We start from the raw sequence: 18,376 nt of genomic DNA, 5'->3' as shown, positions 1-18,376 counted from the left end.
TAAAATGATGAATTCTCAAATTTTAAAAATTTTGCAGTTGGAAATTCTTTAATATTGACGGTTAAATTAAAAATTTAATTTTCTACCCCATAGTTGAGATTTTAAGTCAAAAAGATGAATTTCGTAGAAGAGAGTCGAATTTTTAATACAAAAATAAAAAATTTGTACTCAAAAAAACAAAAATGTCTCACAAAATACCTCAATATTAAACATAATAATTAAATTTTATAAAAAACAGTTTAACTTCTAATGCAATTGTTTCATTTGCAACGAAACGGTTTCATTTTCAACTTATGTGATGATTCTCTAACAACAACAAAATGAATCTTTTTTTAAAGTTCAATTTTCAACCAAGTACTTGATTTTTTAATCAGGAAATACTTAAAATAAAAAACGTAATACTTGATATTTCTACCTGAAAAACATTTTTAATTTTTAACGAAAAACATTAATATTTAATCAAAGAAAAAAATTTTTAACGTAAAATATAATATAAGTTTAATTTTTAATAAAAAACATAAAATTTTAATCAAAGAAGAGGAATACTTTGCAAAATAGTTTTAAAAAACCCTAAAGCAATTCATTCTTAAGTAAGCATTGACATTATTTTCTAAAATAGGTCGAATTTAAAACAGAAAGAAATTAATTTTCAAACAGCTAAGATTTTTCATTTAAGAAATATGAAAAAATTCAAATTAGGCATTTGAATTATTACACCAAAAAGACGAATTTTCTCAATCAGGTTGAATTTGTAAACAAAAAATAAACAGTTTCAACAAAAAGGCTATTTCGAACTAAAAAGTTAGTTTTCAACCAAAGGTTACTTTTTAATGAAATAGTTGAATTTTAAACTAAAAAAGATTAATTTTCCATTAATAGAAACTAGTTAGACTTTGAGTTTAAAGAAATAATTTTCAACCGAGTATTTTGACTTTAAAAAAGCAGTTTATTTTTGAAGAAGAAAGAATAACTTGCTACAAAAAAGACGAATTTACAAAAAAAAATTTAAACACAGCTGTTTGATTTTTAAATAAAACGATGAATTGCCAACGAAGAGTGGAATAGTTTAATTCTGAGTTAAAAAAATTAATTTTAGACGGAAAAGAAAAAAATGTAAGAAGATGGTTAAATATTCAACCAATAAAATACATTCATAGAAGAAATGTTAAACTTTCAAACAAGTAGTTACATTTTCAACAACAACGAAAATGAAATTTTAATGAAAAATTTAATTATGCAATTTTCAACTTAAATCGATAATTTTCTACAAAAAATAAAATAGTTTAATTTGTAGCCTAAAAAGTTAATTTACAACTAAAATATTTACTTCTTTTCAAATCATTTCATATGTAACCAGTAAGATTAATTTTGCTGTTTAACAAAGTGGTTTAACTTTCCACAATCTAGTTGGATTTTTAAACGAAAAGATGACTTAACTGAATGTAAAAATAATAGTTGCATTATATACTAAAAACTATCAATTTCCAGCCAAAAATAAATTAAATTTTTAGTTAAGAAAACTAATCTTCAGCTTAAAATGAACAAATTTTTAACAAAATAGTTCAATCTTCTACCAATCAAATTAATGTTTAGCAAATGAGTTAAACTTTTAACTAAGTAGCTAAATTTTTAAACGAAAAAGATATATTTTTAATAAAAAATTTAATAGTTGAATCTTCAGTTAAACAAATTAATTTTTAACCATAAAAAAGCTAATTCTCAAGAAGTCAGTTCAATATTCACGCACAAAAATCTAAATTTTTATCAAAATAGTTAAATTTTTATCCAAGTAATTGCGTTTCTTTCCAAAAAAGGTAAAATATCCTTGTAAAATTGATCACTTGAATTGCAAACAAAAAATTGAGGTTCAGCCAAAAACAGATTAGTTGAATTTTTAGTTGAGAAAACTAATTTTCAACTGAAAAAGTGTTTTTTTTTTTAACAATACAGGAAAGTTTTTAACCTAAAGACATGAGTTCCTTACAAAAAATATAGTAGTAAATTTTTTAATTAAAAATAATTAACCTTAAACGAAAAATAAATAGATTTTTTTATTATGTTCCATTATTTCAGTTCACAGTACAACGGAGTACAAGAAAAAGAGGAATTCTGTTGAAAACTGGAAAAAAGGAAATTCTTTAAAAAGAGCTAATGAGAGAAATAGGGAAAATGGATTAAAAAGTCCATAATCTTCATTTTTGCAGCATTTTAAAAAACTGTCACATTCTGGACTCCCCTTCCCTCCATCATTAGTAGCTTGATGTAGTTTTAAAACTATCGCAAAGTTTTTACAGATGTATGATGAAACTATTCTATAGCAGCAATTTTGGGCCTGACGGTGGTTTAGTCACGCCTGAGTGCTCGCCTGAGTGGCAACCGCAGATCCCGCGCACCCCGCGCAGCTTCTTGTACACCTACCGGTAGGGTGGCCTCAATTCCCGGAAGGGCTATAGAAGGGAGGGCTATTGAAGGGTTTTAATGTATTTTAAAATACACAGTCTCAAAATTTATGATTATACTAAAAAACTCACTGAATAAAAGTTAAGAATTATTTATTTATGTTAAATATGTTAAAAACATGAAAATTGTTTCTTTTTTCAGATGAGTCTGCAAGTGTCGTGGGTTCGATATAGAGATATCCACCTGCTGACCATCGGTCGTTACACATACACGAATGACCAGCGATTTCGTGCAATTCACAACGTACAGTCGGACGATTGGACGCTTCAAATAAAGTATCCTCAGCACCGAGATAGCGGGCTTTACGAATGCCAGGTCTCCACAACCCCCCACATGAGCCACTTCGTGCATCTGAACGTCGTCGGTGAGTTTCATTTTTTCGCTTTCTCATAATAACATACATTCATAAATAATTAATTATTTATTTATTAAACTGTTGAACAAAATGCCACCTTCAAGATCTGTCGGGAAAGTATCCGACCTCGGCCTCGAATCTTGCATCAATTGCCCTATTGTCATAAAAAAGTATTTTCTATTCAGAGTGAATGTAAGCATTGTTTTTCAGGATGACGGAACGAACTTTTTGAAAAGTGTGCTTTAAATTTTACAAAAAACTTTGCTATTTATGTTCGGAAACCATCTTTATGATTCGAAAAGTGTGTGTGCTAATACATGTACGAGTGACAATTAAATTCAAGAGATAGATTAGGAGAATTAACATTTGTCATCATTTTATTGAGTTTTTTGCGCCATAAATACGGACCAAAAGGTCCGATGGTAAACAAAAACTGTTACCAAGAACTTATGAAGCTATTACGTGACACATATCATTCATCGCAGCTTATTCAACAATTTCTGGTGAAACGTGGACTTACAAAACATTGGCAGCATCCGTGCATTCCTGACCTGATTCCCTGTGATTTCTGGCTGTTTCCTAAATAGCATCATATTTTAAAAGAAACTCGACTGCAAGAAGTGAAGAAAATAAAATAGAATGCTCGGAAGCAGCTGTTAGCTATTTTAAAAAGTTATTCTAATAAGTGCTTCTGAAAGCAGGAGCATCTCTGGCAGAAGTTTGTCGTTCCTGAGGGGAGTGCTTCAAAGGGGATATCATTGCTATTGACCAATCTTAATTCTCGCTTCTGTTACATCACAAGGTCGGGTACTTTCCGGACAGAGCTTGAATTCTTTTACATGAAACACAAACTTTTCTAAGTACTTTTTTTTTTGCTGAACTCAAATCTGGCCTTCGTTTCGTTCTACCAGCTCTTCTCTAAAAGATATTTAGAATATAATTGGTTTATAAACATTTTCTAATCATTTTGTGAAGCAATATAGATGATTTTCTGAGCTTCATTGACCCGTGCAGAATCCCTTATAGTTCTTTATGTTGAATTTTTTCTGAAAAAAAGATCGACTCTCTTTACTCCATTGGGAATCGAACCACAGAACTTCCGATTTCCAGTAGGCTTCTTTTCCATTAAGCTAATAGAAAAACCGAAAGAAGAACCATTTTTGAGAAAGAAATATACCTGACCATCTCTGAAGATGATCACTTGAGATAGCGTATATTTCTGAAAAAAAATTATTCTTTCGATCTCTCTAATAGCTTTATGGAAAAGCACGCGACCAGCAATTGGAAGTTCTGTGGTTTGGATTTAATTATTTTCTGTTATTTGAAGAGTTAACTTGATCGGTAGGTTGATTTATATTTTCATTTTAGTGACAAAGATATCTACAGTGATCGATGGTAATTATCTCTGATGATAATACAGATTCCTTTAAATAATCCTTTTAGTTTTGGTTGGAGTTCTTACGTCTATCATAGGTTTTTCACGGGAGGGGAAGTAGAGAAAATGGAACAAATTACAAGCGGGTAATGAGATGGAGGGGAAAAGAAAGGAGGAATGGGGTAGAAAGGAAAAGAGGGAAATTGATTGGAAAGTTGGATAGAGGAGTAAGAGAAAGTAGAAGAAACGAGGGGAGAGGATGAAGGGAGGAGAGGGGAAGAGAAGTAAGATTAAAGAAAGGGTATTATGGGTATTGAGAGAGAATGAGGGGACAGGAAGTAAAGGAGATCAGGGGAAGAGAGGGAAGTTGGAGAAAGGAGAACTAGTAGAGTAGTGTGCGGGAGTAGGTGAGGATTCGTGGTTGGGAAGGAAAGAAGGGAAAGTGTGTAGTACGGGTAGGGAGAGAAAGTATAGGAGTGATGAGTGGATGGGAGGGAGAATAAAGGGGGGGGGGGTAGTAGGGCGGATTAGTGTGAAGATGGTCACGAAAGAACGAAGAAATACACTAGATGGATCTATAAATTAACATTTTTTCTGAAAAAAGATTTTCTACCTCACCCAACTAGGAATCAAACCTTATTCTGAATTTTAAATGACCATATTGTTAAAAATTTCCTTTGGAAGGTTCCACTACATGTATAGTACCTCACATGTATTGGAATTTTTTAGTACATGTCCAACAGCCAGTAAATCGACACCTGTGAAAGACAAAATTAAAAAAAAAATCTAAATCATTTCTCAAAAGACTTATTCCTAGCAAAACATTTTCTGATGGAGCCAAAACTTTTGTTACTGGAATGGAAGCTACTAATGTGTCCCCTAAGGGTTTACATTTTTCTGGCACCTTCTTCTTTTTTCCGTTACATACCCCCCACACACTTATTTGGTGGTGGAAGGGGGACCTACAGTTTAAGGTGGGTTCCGAACCACCAAGAGCAACAGATTTAAGTACTGAGAGAAAACATTTTTCTCTAGAGGTAACGGCTATTGTTCACCGCATGGGCCGCCGAGACTTCTAAAGTGCGAGGCGGGAATCGAACCCACAAGCCGACGGAGTGGGTCCGAAGCCTACGCTTTAGCCCCGACGACCATCGTCCCACTTAACTTTTGTTACTGTCATAGTATATAATGCGTTTCTTCATAGAATTCAAAGAATTTAAGGAATTTAAGGAATTCGTGAATTTCGTACAATTTGTGGAAATGAAGGAATTAATAGAATTTACGGAATTCGTATAACGCCTAGAATTTACGGTAATTTATGAATTTATGAAAATTGCGGAAATAATGGATTTCACGGAATTCACGGCATTCCTGAAATACACGGAATTTATGAAAATCACGCAATTCATGGATTTCATGGAATTAATGGATTTCACGGAATTCGTAGATTTCGCGAAATTCATGAAATTCATGGATTTAAAAATGAATTCATGAAATTCAAGGAATTCATGGAATTACAGAAATGCGTGGAATTCACGGAATTAATGCATTTCACAGAATTGAACTAATTCGTGAAATTCAAGAGAATCGTGAAATTCATTGAACCCACGAAATGCAACGAATTCATGAAATTCAATTAATTAATGAAATTTAATAAAATTAAGGAATTCAATGAATGAGTGTAATTCATAGACTCTTACGAATTCCGTAAAATTTCTTGAATTCCGAGCATAATTTTATTCCTTTGTATTTCTTGAATTCAGCAAATAATTGAATTCCTTTAAATTTCTTGAATTCCTTCGATTTCATGAATTCCGCGAATTCCATGAATTCGGTCAATTTCTTGAATTTCGTAAATTGAATTAATTCCGCGAATTTTTTGAATCCCATAAATTCCGCTACTTCCTTGAATTCTATGAATTCCACTAATTCCTTAAATACCGTGAATTTCGCGAATTTTATAAATTCAGTAAATTATCAGCGAATACCTTGAATTCTGAGAATCACATGAATTCCGTATATTCTGTTTATTACGTGAATTCCATTAATTTCGTAAATTCAGCATATTGTGTGAAATTTATGAATATTGTGAATGTCGCAAATTCCATAAATTATATGAAGTTCGTGAATTTTACGCATTCCATAAATTCTATAAATTCCGTTAATTCAGCAAATACAGTGAATATTGTGATTTCAGTAAATTCCTTGAATTCCGTGATTTTAGCGAGTTTCACAAATTACGTGAATTTCATAAATTCCATGAATTCCATAAATTACGTGAATTCTATGAATTATGTGAAGTTAATCAATTCCGCAAATTCCAGAAATTCCGTGAATTCCATCAATTCCATGAATTCTATCAATTCCGTGAATTTCTTCAACTCCATAAATTCTATTAATTCAATGAATTACTTAAATTCAATTATTCCGTGAATTTCATGAATACCATTAATATTTCAAATTCCTTTAATTCCATTAATTTCACGAATTCCGTGATTTTCTTTAATTCCTTGAATTATATGAACTCCTTGATTTTATGAATTCCTCAAATTCCATGAATTTCAAAAATTTCATCAATTTCGTGAATTCCTCGAATTCCACCAATTTCGTGAATTTCTTGAATTTCATGTATTCTGCAAATTCCGTGACTTTTGTGAATATTATCAATTCCGCGAATTCCATAGATTTCTTAAATTCCTGAATTTCCATGAATTCCGTGAATGTCATGAATTCCGTGAATGCAATGACTTTTAAAAATGTTAAATTCCGTGAATTCTTGGAATTCCTTGAATTCCGTGGATACCATGTTTGCAATTTTATCTCACACATCTATTGTAGAAGTGTTGTAAAATTCCAAACATTTTTAAAAGTGTACAAATCCTTTAAGTGCCATAGTTAGTGTTGTTGCCTTAAATGTTTTACTAAGATGTTTAAAACTTTTTGAAATCTCAGAAAAAGAGCTTTTTCTTTTCATCGAAGAACAAATTTCAACCATTTTATTAATTTTCTTTAAGGCTGGCAGAAATTGCAGAACATCTAAAGAAGGGAAATTTTGAAAAACATCTTTGTCCAATAAGCCATCAGATTTTCTCAAAAGTATTCGGCCCTCAAAAACTTTTTCTTGAAAATTCTTCAATACTAAATTAAGCTTTTTCGGCCACCTGAGTGTTTCAGTTCTCCCTGGAATAGGGACTAAACTATAAAAAAGCATGGTTTACGAAACATTGCAAAACGTTTAACTTCGGTAGAATACATTTCTGATTGACCTTTTTAGTCTCATCTTCCTCTAATATTAAATTTGTAACGCTTTAGCTGTTTTTGGCATTTTTTTCTTTATTTTTTTACAACAATGTCTAAAAACCCTTTTTTCTGTTTTCTTCATGACAACACTGGCCGACATGCTTCTACAATGAGTTACCATATTTTCAGTATATTTTGTAAGGAGATTTCAACCATCTGAAGTAATAATAATTCGAACCACCCCAATAAGTCTTGAATTCAAACTTTTTTCTCTGTGGTAATTTAAAGTAAGGATCAGCTACGATTCAAAATTGTATGGTTCTCGGTTATTACAACAGTGATAAACAATACCTCGTTCCCTATTTTCTTTGACATTGTTGTTGGACCCATTTTAATTTTATTTTTTCTAATCTTTTGCAAATTTAATTGAACATTTTCTAACAAACATGTTGTCAACATGTGACTTTTATCGCCCAGCTGAGCTTTCGCCAAAAGAAAATTGTCAGAAGAAGATACCCTCTTGAGGGAAATGGAAGTGAGGAAAAGTAAGCGCATGTGTATACGTTGTCCTGTTTCTGCTCTGTTTACTTGCGAGTCAGCTCGAAGGATTCAGCCTGGAGCACGTCTATTTCAGCCACGTCACCACCTCAAGAATACCAAATTCAAATAGTCCGCTTTAGAAGAACGTCTATTTTTCCAGCCAACCGTTTCTCCTCACATTCCCTTCCTACATCCAAACTCATGTTCCAACTTACCTAAGCTATTTTTATGCCAAGCTAAACTTTTCACCGTTTTCCTTTCTCGAAATATGAAGCATTCAAAAGAAATAGATATGAACGTGTCAAGTATATTTGAAAGTTGTTGACAGCTAAATTACCCAGCTGACTTTGATGTAGGGAAAACCAGTTACTAGGTGACTAGCAAAAAAATTGGAAGTCATAACATTTTTGAAGGATGTACGAGCGGAGAAAGTATTATATAGAAAATTAGGCTGGAATATCCATTTAAAAGATAGCAATGCCATCAGATTAGGTATATTAGGAATTTATCCTAGAAAGCCGATCTTTTTTAAAAAAGAGGTTAATAACCTAATTCTGAAGGCAGATTTACTTAAGAGCATGTGATTCTTAGAAAATTATAAATTTTACAGGTGTTAGGTTCCCTCGACTTTTTTCCCACAATAATAAATATGTTGTCTTAAAAATTTAGAAAATGATAGCGAACATGCTAAAAAAAGTCTCTGAACTCTTTGCTTGTGGGTAAATTGAAGAAAAATTATTTTTCTAGATTTAAATAATCTGTATGATCTGGGAAATTATATTTTGAGGTTATGTGTTTTACAATTTTTTTCCATCACTTTTTTTTAGTGTTACCAACAGCATCGGTACAACAGAGATCTACATGATCAGAATGACGGAGAGCTGAAAAATTATCCTAACCTCAAATTAGTCTTAGCTTAAATTTCAAGTAAATTACTGAATGCCATTATGACAATTAAACCGTTGTTGATTGGAAGTCCTTCTTTTTTTAGATAAAATTCTACCATTCTGTTTTTGGTTAAAAATTCATGTATTTTGTTCATGATTTAATCTTTTTTTTTGTCAAATATTAATGTTTTTTTATAACAAGCTTTTTCGTTAAAGCTTCAACTATTTAGTTGCATGGTGACATTTTTCTTAAAGATTAATTTTTTTAAGATTCATCATTTTAGTTTAAAGGTTATCTCTTTCTACAAATTCGGTTAAAATTTGTTTGTTTTCTTTCAGTTAAACATTAATTTTTTTAATCGGAAATTCATAATTCCAATTTTGGCTGAAAATTGATCCTTTCTGGTTTCCTTGAAAATTTAGTTTTTGATTTTACCCAAAATTTATACATTCGATTTTTAAATGCAAATTTGTGTTTTGTAGTTGAAAATCAAACTATTTGTTGTAAAGTTTGATCTATTCCTGGCAAATTCAATTTTATTTTCATTCATAAATAATTTAGTTGAAAATTCATCTCTTCACTTGAAAATTTTACAATTCGGCTAAAAATTTTTTCTACGTTTAAGAATGAATGTTTTCACTGAAAATGTATTAATTCCATTTTCAGCTGAAAATTGATCCATTCTGGTTTGGTTAAAAAATGTTGTTACTATAAATTTCTATGTTTCACTTTTGCTAGAAAAATTTTTCTTGTCTGCTTTAATATTCATCTTTTTGGTTAAACATTTATTTGATTGGTTAAATTTCATCTTTACGGTTGAAATTTAATCTCATTGGTTGAAAATTCAACTGTTAGTAAATTTATGAATTTTATTTAAAATTTCGTTATTCTCAGTACAAAATAAATATTCTCGGTTGAAAATTCATCTGTTTGGTTAAAAATTCAACTGCTTAGTCAAAAGTTAACATATACGTTGAAAATTCGTCTTTTTTAATTAAAAATTAAACTTCTTGGCAAAATATTCAATCATTTATTTTCAATTAATTTGTGAAAATTTTTTTTTCCATCCAAGTAATTGTTTATCTGAATAGCTATTCCTTTCTTGGTTAGAAATGTTTCCTAAGTTTAAAATTCTAATATATGGTAGAAAATTCATGTATTTTGTTAAAAATTCGTCTATGTTGGTAGAAAATAAATATAATTTGTTAACAAAAAAAAAATCATCTATTTGGTTGAGGATTTCAAAACTTTTGGTTTTTTTTTTTAATTTCTCTTCTTGGATTGAAATTTCCTCTTTGTTAGTTATAGGTGAAGCTCTTTAATTTATAATTATTATTTCTTTTTTTAAATTTTTATTTCCGGCTGAAAAAGAAACTGTTTTATAGACAAATTTTTCTTTATTAAAAAACTTTATTACATTATATTAAAATTCATCTCTATGATCGAAACCAACTATTTTTTGAAATTTGTTTTTGTTCTAGTTTAAAATATCAACTATCACATTTGTTTATCCTTCTGTTAAAAATTTAACTTTTCGATTTAAAAATTTAAGAGTCTTCTGAAAAGTTCGTCATTTTGAATTTAAAAAATTAAGAAATTATTCTTTTTTGTTTAAAACTTCAACTTTTTCTTTTAAATTCGTCCTTCAGCTGCAGCTAGGAAAAAATTGATAAAATTTTCTTGAGATATTACGGATATTCTTTATTAATCTTAAATATTTATGCTGTTCTTGGTATCCTCTTAAAAATTAAACAAATATTTTTCGGGGGAAAAATTTGAGTCAATTATTTTTTTGGCGAATTTGAATTTTCAGAATTAATCACTTGCACCAAATCTAAAATTTTATGTCGCATGGATTTTTGAAATAAAAAAAATTGCTTCTTCGGCTCAACTGAAAGCTTAGGGAATATTCATCAGAATACGACTAGTATTTGTTAGAGAAATAACTGAATAAGGAAAGAATACTTTACAGTTAAAATATTGTAATCTTCACTAAGTTAAATAAAAAGTTTTTAAAATATCTCGAAAGGTTTAATTTTTCTCATTCATTTTATGCTTTGCATATTTGTTCATTTTCCCTCCTTTGTAAACTGACTTAATAGGCTCTTAATTACAAACTCTACCGAAGAAAATTATAATTTATGCGAGAAAAATCTTAAAAGCATTATTTGAGTGTTAAAAGTAATAAAAAATCGGAAAAGCTCCATTTAAAAGAATTTTAATACTTAAGGACTAAAAACGTTCGCCATTTGCAGTCTCGAATTATTTTCACGACTTTTGTTTGGACCTAGTTTCTGGACAGAAGAAGCCACTTTCTAGAAGAGTTCTCCAATTACCGAGGCAGACTTGAAGCCGACCCTTAACTTAGACTGTGGTGGAATCTACATTTTTATGGTTGTTACTCTTTACGCTTTACGTAATCTGTAAGAATCATTGATCATTTTTTGAGCTCTTTTTACTTTTATTTATTCATTCGTTTGCAAGTTTGAGCGCGTCTGTTGCTTGTCGCGCTTCGCGCTTGATAAGATATAGACCTCCCGCTACGCGCGGCCTTTGTAGTTCCCCTTCATTTGTGCACAACCTTGTTAAAACTAAACATCAAAACATCGACTGCTGTAATTTATTGATTGTGAAATCTCTTTCGTTAAAGCTCCTTCGGCCTTAATGAACACATTCTCATCACGTACCTCGTGCTAGGCACTTATGTCTTTCGGATTCAGAAGGTCTCAAAACGTTGACATTTGACCCAAGAAAGGAGGGAGGGGGGGGGGGTCAATTTTTAAACGAATCTAATACCTTCTATTTTTTAGGATTACAATTATTTGCAATTAAAATCGTAACTTTTAAAATAGAAGCACATCATACTCGAAAATTGGAAATTCGTTGAAAATTCGTCTTTCTTAGTTGAATTCAAATGTGCTAAATTTAATATTCATTTCTTTTTAGATGTCGACTGTTTTATTTTTCGTTAAGAATTAATCTACTTTTCAATGAAAATCCAACTAACTGGTTAAAATTTGGCCTTCTTTATTCAAAATTCATTTTTCCTTTAAGTGTAATCATTTAAGTTGAAAATTAAGCTGTTTTGTCAAAAAGTAATCTTTTGGGGGGAAAATTTTAATTTTTTATTTATTTGCCTTCTTGATATAAAATTCATTCGCTTGTTTGAAAATGTAACTTTTTTCTAAAACAGTTGTTTTCTGGGCATGATAATCCGACTATTTGGCACAGAATTTAACTATTTTTTGTGAAAATTGAATAATTTCTTTTCAAAAATTCGACCCATTGGTTGAAAAATTATCTTCTATTTTTTAAATTCATCCCTTTCGATTGTATGTTCAACTATTTGGTCAATAATTCATATTCAAAGTTTGAAAGTTAAATGATTTTGTCAAAAATTGTAGAAAGAATTCACTTTTATTTTTTAACCAATATGAAAATTATCTTAAATTTCATACTCCAAGGTGTGAGGTTTAAGGTAGGCCACTTTCGACGGGTATCAGAATTGCATCCGAAAGAAATTAAAAGCTATTTAATCTAGTAGATATCCTGCCTAATTGAATTACACTGGAACCTGTATTTAAGTACTGTTTCAGGCATAGCTTGTAGTTACCTTTATTATAAATCGAGAGAATATAAACGTAAACATTTAGGGTCGTCCGAGTCATTTTTGTAGATTCAAGCGCGGGCTAACAGCTGACATAACCTGATGCTGGTCACGCCTGACTGAACACCGCCTCTCTTTCGTTTCCGCGGTGGCTGCATCATCAAAATGCCAAGAACTTAAATTCTAGGAAGGCCGTTAACCGAGGTGCCTTAAATCCAGGTCACAGAGCATTTTCGTATTCTATAAAATGGGAATGGTATAGGATATAACAAAGAAAGTGTTTCAATAATGAATAAAAAGCTAAAATTAAAAAAAAAGATTAATTAGAATTATGGAAATCTTCTTCTAGGAATAAAAAATAAATAGCATAGTTTCCGTCAGCCTACAATTATCGATTCGATTTACCCAGGCGCATAATGAGGGTAGGTGTTTATTACGAAGCCGGCGACGTGGAATATAAACGGACCGCATAGTGGGCAAGTAATAACCACGATATAATCGCTCGAATGAACTGACTTTGACCTTTATTAACGCGTGAAATGTGATTGGTGAGTAAGATGCTGCGTGCCCACGGCATCAAGTTTCCCTCGTATTTCACTTGCTATAATCGTCTCATTGAGCTACCTATTTCATTTCTTTCCAAATTGCTTCTCGGAAATTGCCTTTATTTTTTACTTTTAAGATCTCACGCAACCTCAACTTAGCCTTTGGCTAAATACAGATTTCACCTTTATTCTACGTTTGATCTAGTATGGGGACAATTTTGGTATATCCCTGAATTCTGTGTAGCCAAGCTGGTTTTTTACACGCTTTTTTAGTGGATTCAGTCACCAACATGGCTTTACGAAAAAAATGTCTTGAGGCGTATGAGTGAATGTGTAATATATTAGATTCAGATACGCAATACGTTTTCTCGTTTCTTTCCATATAGCTATTCGCGAATTGACTTTATTTTTCACTTTTAAAACCTCAAGATCAAGCTTAAGCTCACGCTCAAGCTCACGCTAAAGCTCAAGCTCGAGTTCAAGCTCAAGCTCACGCTCGACTTCTTCTCAACATTCACCTCGCCCTCAGCATCAACCTGAATCTCGAACTCGACCTCAACCTCTAGTCCATCCCCTTTTTCAACACACCCAATTTTTCGGGACAACTAGACACAGTTTAATTTTGAACCTATAAAATTCACTTTTTTATCATGAAAGATGAATTTTTATTTCAAAAAGACGGATTTTTAAAAAAGGAGTGTTGAATCTTAGACCAAACAGATGATTTGAAAAAAACCTTTGATTTTTCAACAACAAAAACAGTCAACTCACAGAAAGAGGCTGAATTCTTAACCTATGTATATAGATGAAGATAAGCTTTCAAAATACAAAATACAAAAAAAATTATTTTCTATGCGAAAATATAAATTTTCAAGAAAAAAAATTGCAGCCAATTACTTAAATTTTCATCCAAAATATGAATAAAAAGCCAAAAATATGATAGGAATAAATTAGCATTTAAGCGACTTTATATAAGATATTAAATAACAATTTTCTATAAATATGAGTTTTAATATGCCGTTTCCAAGTAAAATTTTTTAATTTTTTAGTTCTTGATGTTAGCTTGATTGCGTATTAAAAAAATAATATTTACTCACAACTATTATGTGTACTTTTTATTAGAAATTCAAAAAAAGCTTAGATCTATCATTTGTAAATGAATATCTTCCGTATGGAAATTTTTCCTAAATAATTGAAAGTGTAAGGATAATTTAAGGTAAAAATATGAAAAGACTTGAAAGTACTTTGTTTTAGACCACTATCTCATAAAATTTTTATGGAAATCTGTAATATTATTCTTATGCGTAGCATCTGATTAAATGAATTATTAATAATTATTTTTTAGAAGAAAACGGCAGATTCAGACATTAGTTTACAAAATTGTTATTAACAATATGTATTTTTCTAATGCCTGCGAATTTCTGGCAAACCCGATTTAGAGAAATAGTGATAACAATCGTATCAATTAATTTTCTATATTTTTTATTAGTTAATCATCACAAATAAGCCATTTCTACTAATAATTAAGGTAAAACTTTGTTTGCGTAACAAGTATTTAAATTCAAGGTTTTTTAATATTTTTAATTTATTTCGACGGCTCTTTCTCTAAATTGTTACATCTAATCCAAGAAATAATATATATTTGATTATATATGTTTTATATGACATTTGTGATTTTTCTAAACATTTGAAATAAATAAATTCAAAAATTTTAATTTATTTCTTTAATTTATACTATAGGAAATAGTGCCCGTAAAATAATTGGGACCAGCTGGGTTTATTTTACGAGGACATAAAGTTTACAATATTCTAACCACCTCGTGAATTTTCTACTCTAATTAACAGAATAAAAGTCGATGGACCCGATTAAATATTGGATTTTAATTAAATAATTATAATTAATTTGTTTTCGTCCTTAACATTACTAGGTCAAAAGATTGTTAAATGTACATAAAGGCATAAGAGACAGGAAATCTTGGATGTATCCAATTTAGACTATTCGGAATCAACAATTTTATTACTAACAATTGTTCTTGATAAGTATCTAGATTTTTAAAAATTTAATTGAATATCTTCAGCCTAGGAAAACATTTACGAAAAAAATTATGTTTCCAAACTCAGAAATATTTCACTTGATTTACACAATATGATTTTCAAAAAAAGGAGAGAAAAAACTACATTACATTAATAAAGTGAGAGTTGCAGGTGGAGTTAAGTTAACGAAAAAAACGATATTAAACGTAGAAAATATTAAAATTATATTTTTCGGAAAAAAGATCTACTCACTTCACTGCAGTGGTGCGAAGTCTGAAGATCCTTTGTCAGATAAAAATAATTTGAACATATTTTTAATTTATTTTCCATCTAGTAAAAAATGACATTAATTTTTCGGTTATTTGAAGAGTAAATGTGAATAAAAGTTTTTCAAAATAGGAAAAAAAGATAATTAATGATTTTATTTTTACTGTTTTTAAGTGAAAGTTAATTATTGTTGAATACGAAAGTCTACTATTATATTTTTTGTTCAAAACTCAACTGTTTTGGTTAAGAATTCTACTGTTGGCTGAAATACTTTCTAAAAAGTTAATTCTGATTGGTTTAGCATTCAACTATCTTATTGAGCATTAGTTTTTTTTGGGTTTAAAATAAAAATGGTTTTAACTAAAAATTTAATTTATCCATTTTTAAACAAATATGATAACTTCTAATTTAAAATTCAACTACTGCAGTTAAACCACTTCGTCCTAAGTTTATTTCATTAGCTCAGGATCTAACTAATTTGATTAAAAATTGTTTTTTCTTTTATTTGAAAATTAATTTTTCAACTAAAAATTCAAGCACTCCCTTTTAAAGTTTAACGAAAAAATATTACACGTAGAACTCCTATTTTTTGTTAAAAAATGTAACTTTTTCTTTCGACAGTGTAACCATATGTTTACATATATATTTTATTTGATGAAATTTTAAATGTTTTGTACTAAATTTGTTTTATTCGCTTAAACATCATATTTTTTTATGCAAATTCAACTATTTGACGTTTAGTTGAAAATTGTCCGATTTTGGTTAACAATTCCACTATTTTATAAAAAAATAAATTAAGTTGTTAAACATTTATTTTATTAGCTGAATGTTAAAATGGTTCGCCGGTAATTTGTTTTTATTTGTTCAAAAGTTACTTTTTTTAACCTGAAATTTAACTATCCCACTTTGGCTTAAAATTGATTGTTTTTGTTGAAAGTTCAACTATTTGATTGAAAACTTACGCGGTTTGATAGAAAATAATTTTTTCTTGTTGTTGAAAATTAATCGTTTATAAATTGAAATTCAACTGTTTGATTTAAAATTAATGTTTTCTTTTAAAATTAATATTTTTGGGCTTTAGAACTAAACTTTTTTGTTATAATTTCGTTTCTTTGGTTAAATAAATTTTTAGCTTTAGTTTGTTAAAAAAATGAATGCGTTTGGTTTATTATTTTGTTAGCCAAAATTTAACTGATTGGACGAAAGTTGAACTTGTTTGTCAAAAAATAATCTTTTGGTCAACAAAAAATAATTAAAGTAGAAAATTCAACAACTTTTTGTATACTGTAACATTCTTTTCTATAATTCGAATTCTGCGCTTCCAGATTTGGTTAAAAATTAAACTATTTTTTTATAAATTCGTCTCTTTCGCTCAAAGGTTAAACTATTTGGTTTAAATGCAGCTGTTTGCTTGAAAATGATATTCTTTTTAATTAAAAGTTTCGTTGAAAATTCAAAGATTTGGTTCATTAATACTCTTTTGTTCAAAAATTTAATTTTGTTAAAAATATTTTTTTGATAGATAATTTTGATCAGTCTTTATTTAGAATTCATTTACTATTATTTGTAGAAAATTTCATGTTTAAAAATTTAACTCTCTCCTAAAAAAGTCGTCTTTTTGTGTTAAGGATTAAACTACTTTTTCAAAAGTGCAACTATTTGGTTCGAAATTCCTTCTTTTTTAAAGTTTAACTATCTGGTAGTAAATTTCATTGTTGGCTCTGAATTTAAGTTTTTCGCTTCTTGAAAAGTCCACTGCTTATTTCAAAAATCATTTCCTTCAGTTGAAAATTCATCTGTTCAGGGTTAAAAGTAATTGATTTAAACATTGAACTTTATAACTTGAAAAATCAACTCTTTGTCTAAAAATTACTTTCTTTTGGAAGAAAATGAATTTTTTTTGTTGAAAAAATGTTCAAAATAGCCTATCATATTTTTAGAATGAACCTACATAATTTCTCTATTTTTGATTCCTTAAGTAGACAGAATGGAAACAAGGTGAGATTTAAAAGTCAAATCAGATTGGGTCACAGAAACGACTATTTGAATCTGGCTGAAATTTAATTTTGCCCATTATGCATATGCAATACTGTTACTTAAAAATGAGTTTTATGAACCTGGGGGTGAGATTCCAGACGGTAGGCATTCTGTGCCATCTTGCTCGACGAATGAGATAACGAGGTACGTTTTAAGGCGAATCGACTGTAATTTCCTACCGAAGTTTCCAATTCCACTTAATCTAATGACGTCTCTCTGCGAATTGAATTTTAATTTCAAGAAGTACATATTCCGCTCATTCCGTGATTCATTTTAACGACCCTTCCTTCTTCACAGAACGTTGCGCTTCAAAAATATGTATAAGAACGTTTTTATTGAGAGGAATACCGTCTCTCCGATAATTGAATGTACCCAGGGATGTCACGATGGAAGTACTACTAATTAAGTTTCTTTAGGCCGATGCCAGTTTACTCAGAGAATGAGTTTCCTTACATAATTGCAAGGATCTTTATCGGAATACTGTTATTATAAATGTACAGAGTTACATTAGAATTTTTTAAAAAGTTTAATAAAAATATGAGAAAGTTTTGACATTTGATTTTTGAAAAGGAAGAAGAATCAACTATACAGTTCTTATGGCTAGTTTGTAGGTTTATTATACCCCCGTGTGGTAATTTCTGACATTTCGAAGAACCCTCAAATTTCATTTGAAACTGAAGCTCCTCTTAATCCTCCTCCTCCTCTTCCTCTTTCAACTTCTCATCATCTTCCTTCTCCACCTTTCCTTTCTCCCAATATCCCAACTTCTTATCATACTCCAACTTTTCCTCCTCGTCTTCCTCCTCCACCTTCCCCTACTCATCGTCTTCCTCTAGCAGCGCCTGTCTTTTCCCTTACTTCTCCTTCTTACCCTTCTCATTATCCTTCTTAGCCTTCTTATATTTTTACTTATCGTTTTTTTCTCATCTTTCTCCTCCTCTTCCTCCCCCTCCTCCTTATCATCCTTCTCCTCTTCCTTCTTCTTCCCCTACTCCTCCATCTCATCTTCATCCGCTCTTTCATCCTCC

General features: G+C 30.1%; 1 protein-coding gene across 1 annotated transcript in view; it reads left to right on the top strand.

Moving 5' to 3' along the window:
* Positions 1-2,601: 2,601 nt before the first annotated feature.
* Positions 2,602-18,376, top strand: part of LOC117178538 (kin of IRRE-like protein 3) — a 350,198-nt gene continuing 334,423 nt past the window's right edge. Inside the window, exon 1 of the mRNA XM_033369966.1 lies at positions 2,602-2,824. Coding sequence (XP_033225857.1) covers positions 2,602-2,824 — 223 coding nt within the window. The remainder of the gene's footprint in view (positions 2,825-18,376) is intronic.

Source organism: Belonocnema kinseyi, chromosome 8 (genome assembly GCF_010883055.1).
Source record: "Belonocnema kinseyi isolate 2016_QV_RU_SX_M_011 chromosome 8, B_treatae_v1, whole genome shotgun sequence".
Taxonomy (NCBI): Eukaryota; Metazoa; Arthropoda; class Insecta; order Hymenoptera; family Cynipidae; genus Belonocnema; species Belonocnema kinseyi.
Note: the sequence above shows the minus strand (reverse complement) of the source record. Positions and strands in the feature narration are given on the sequence as shown.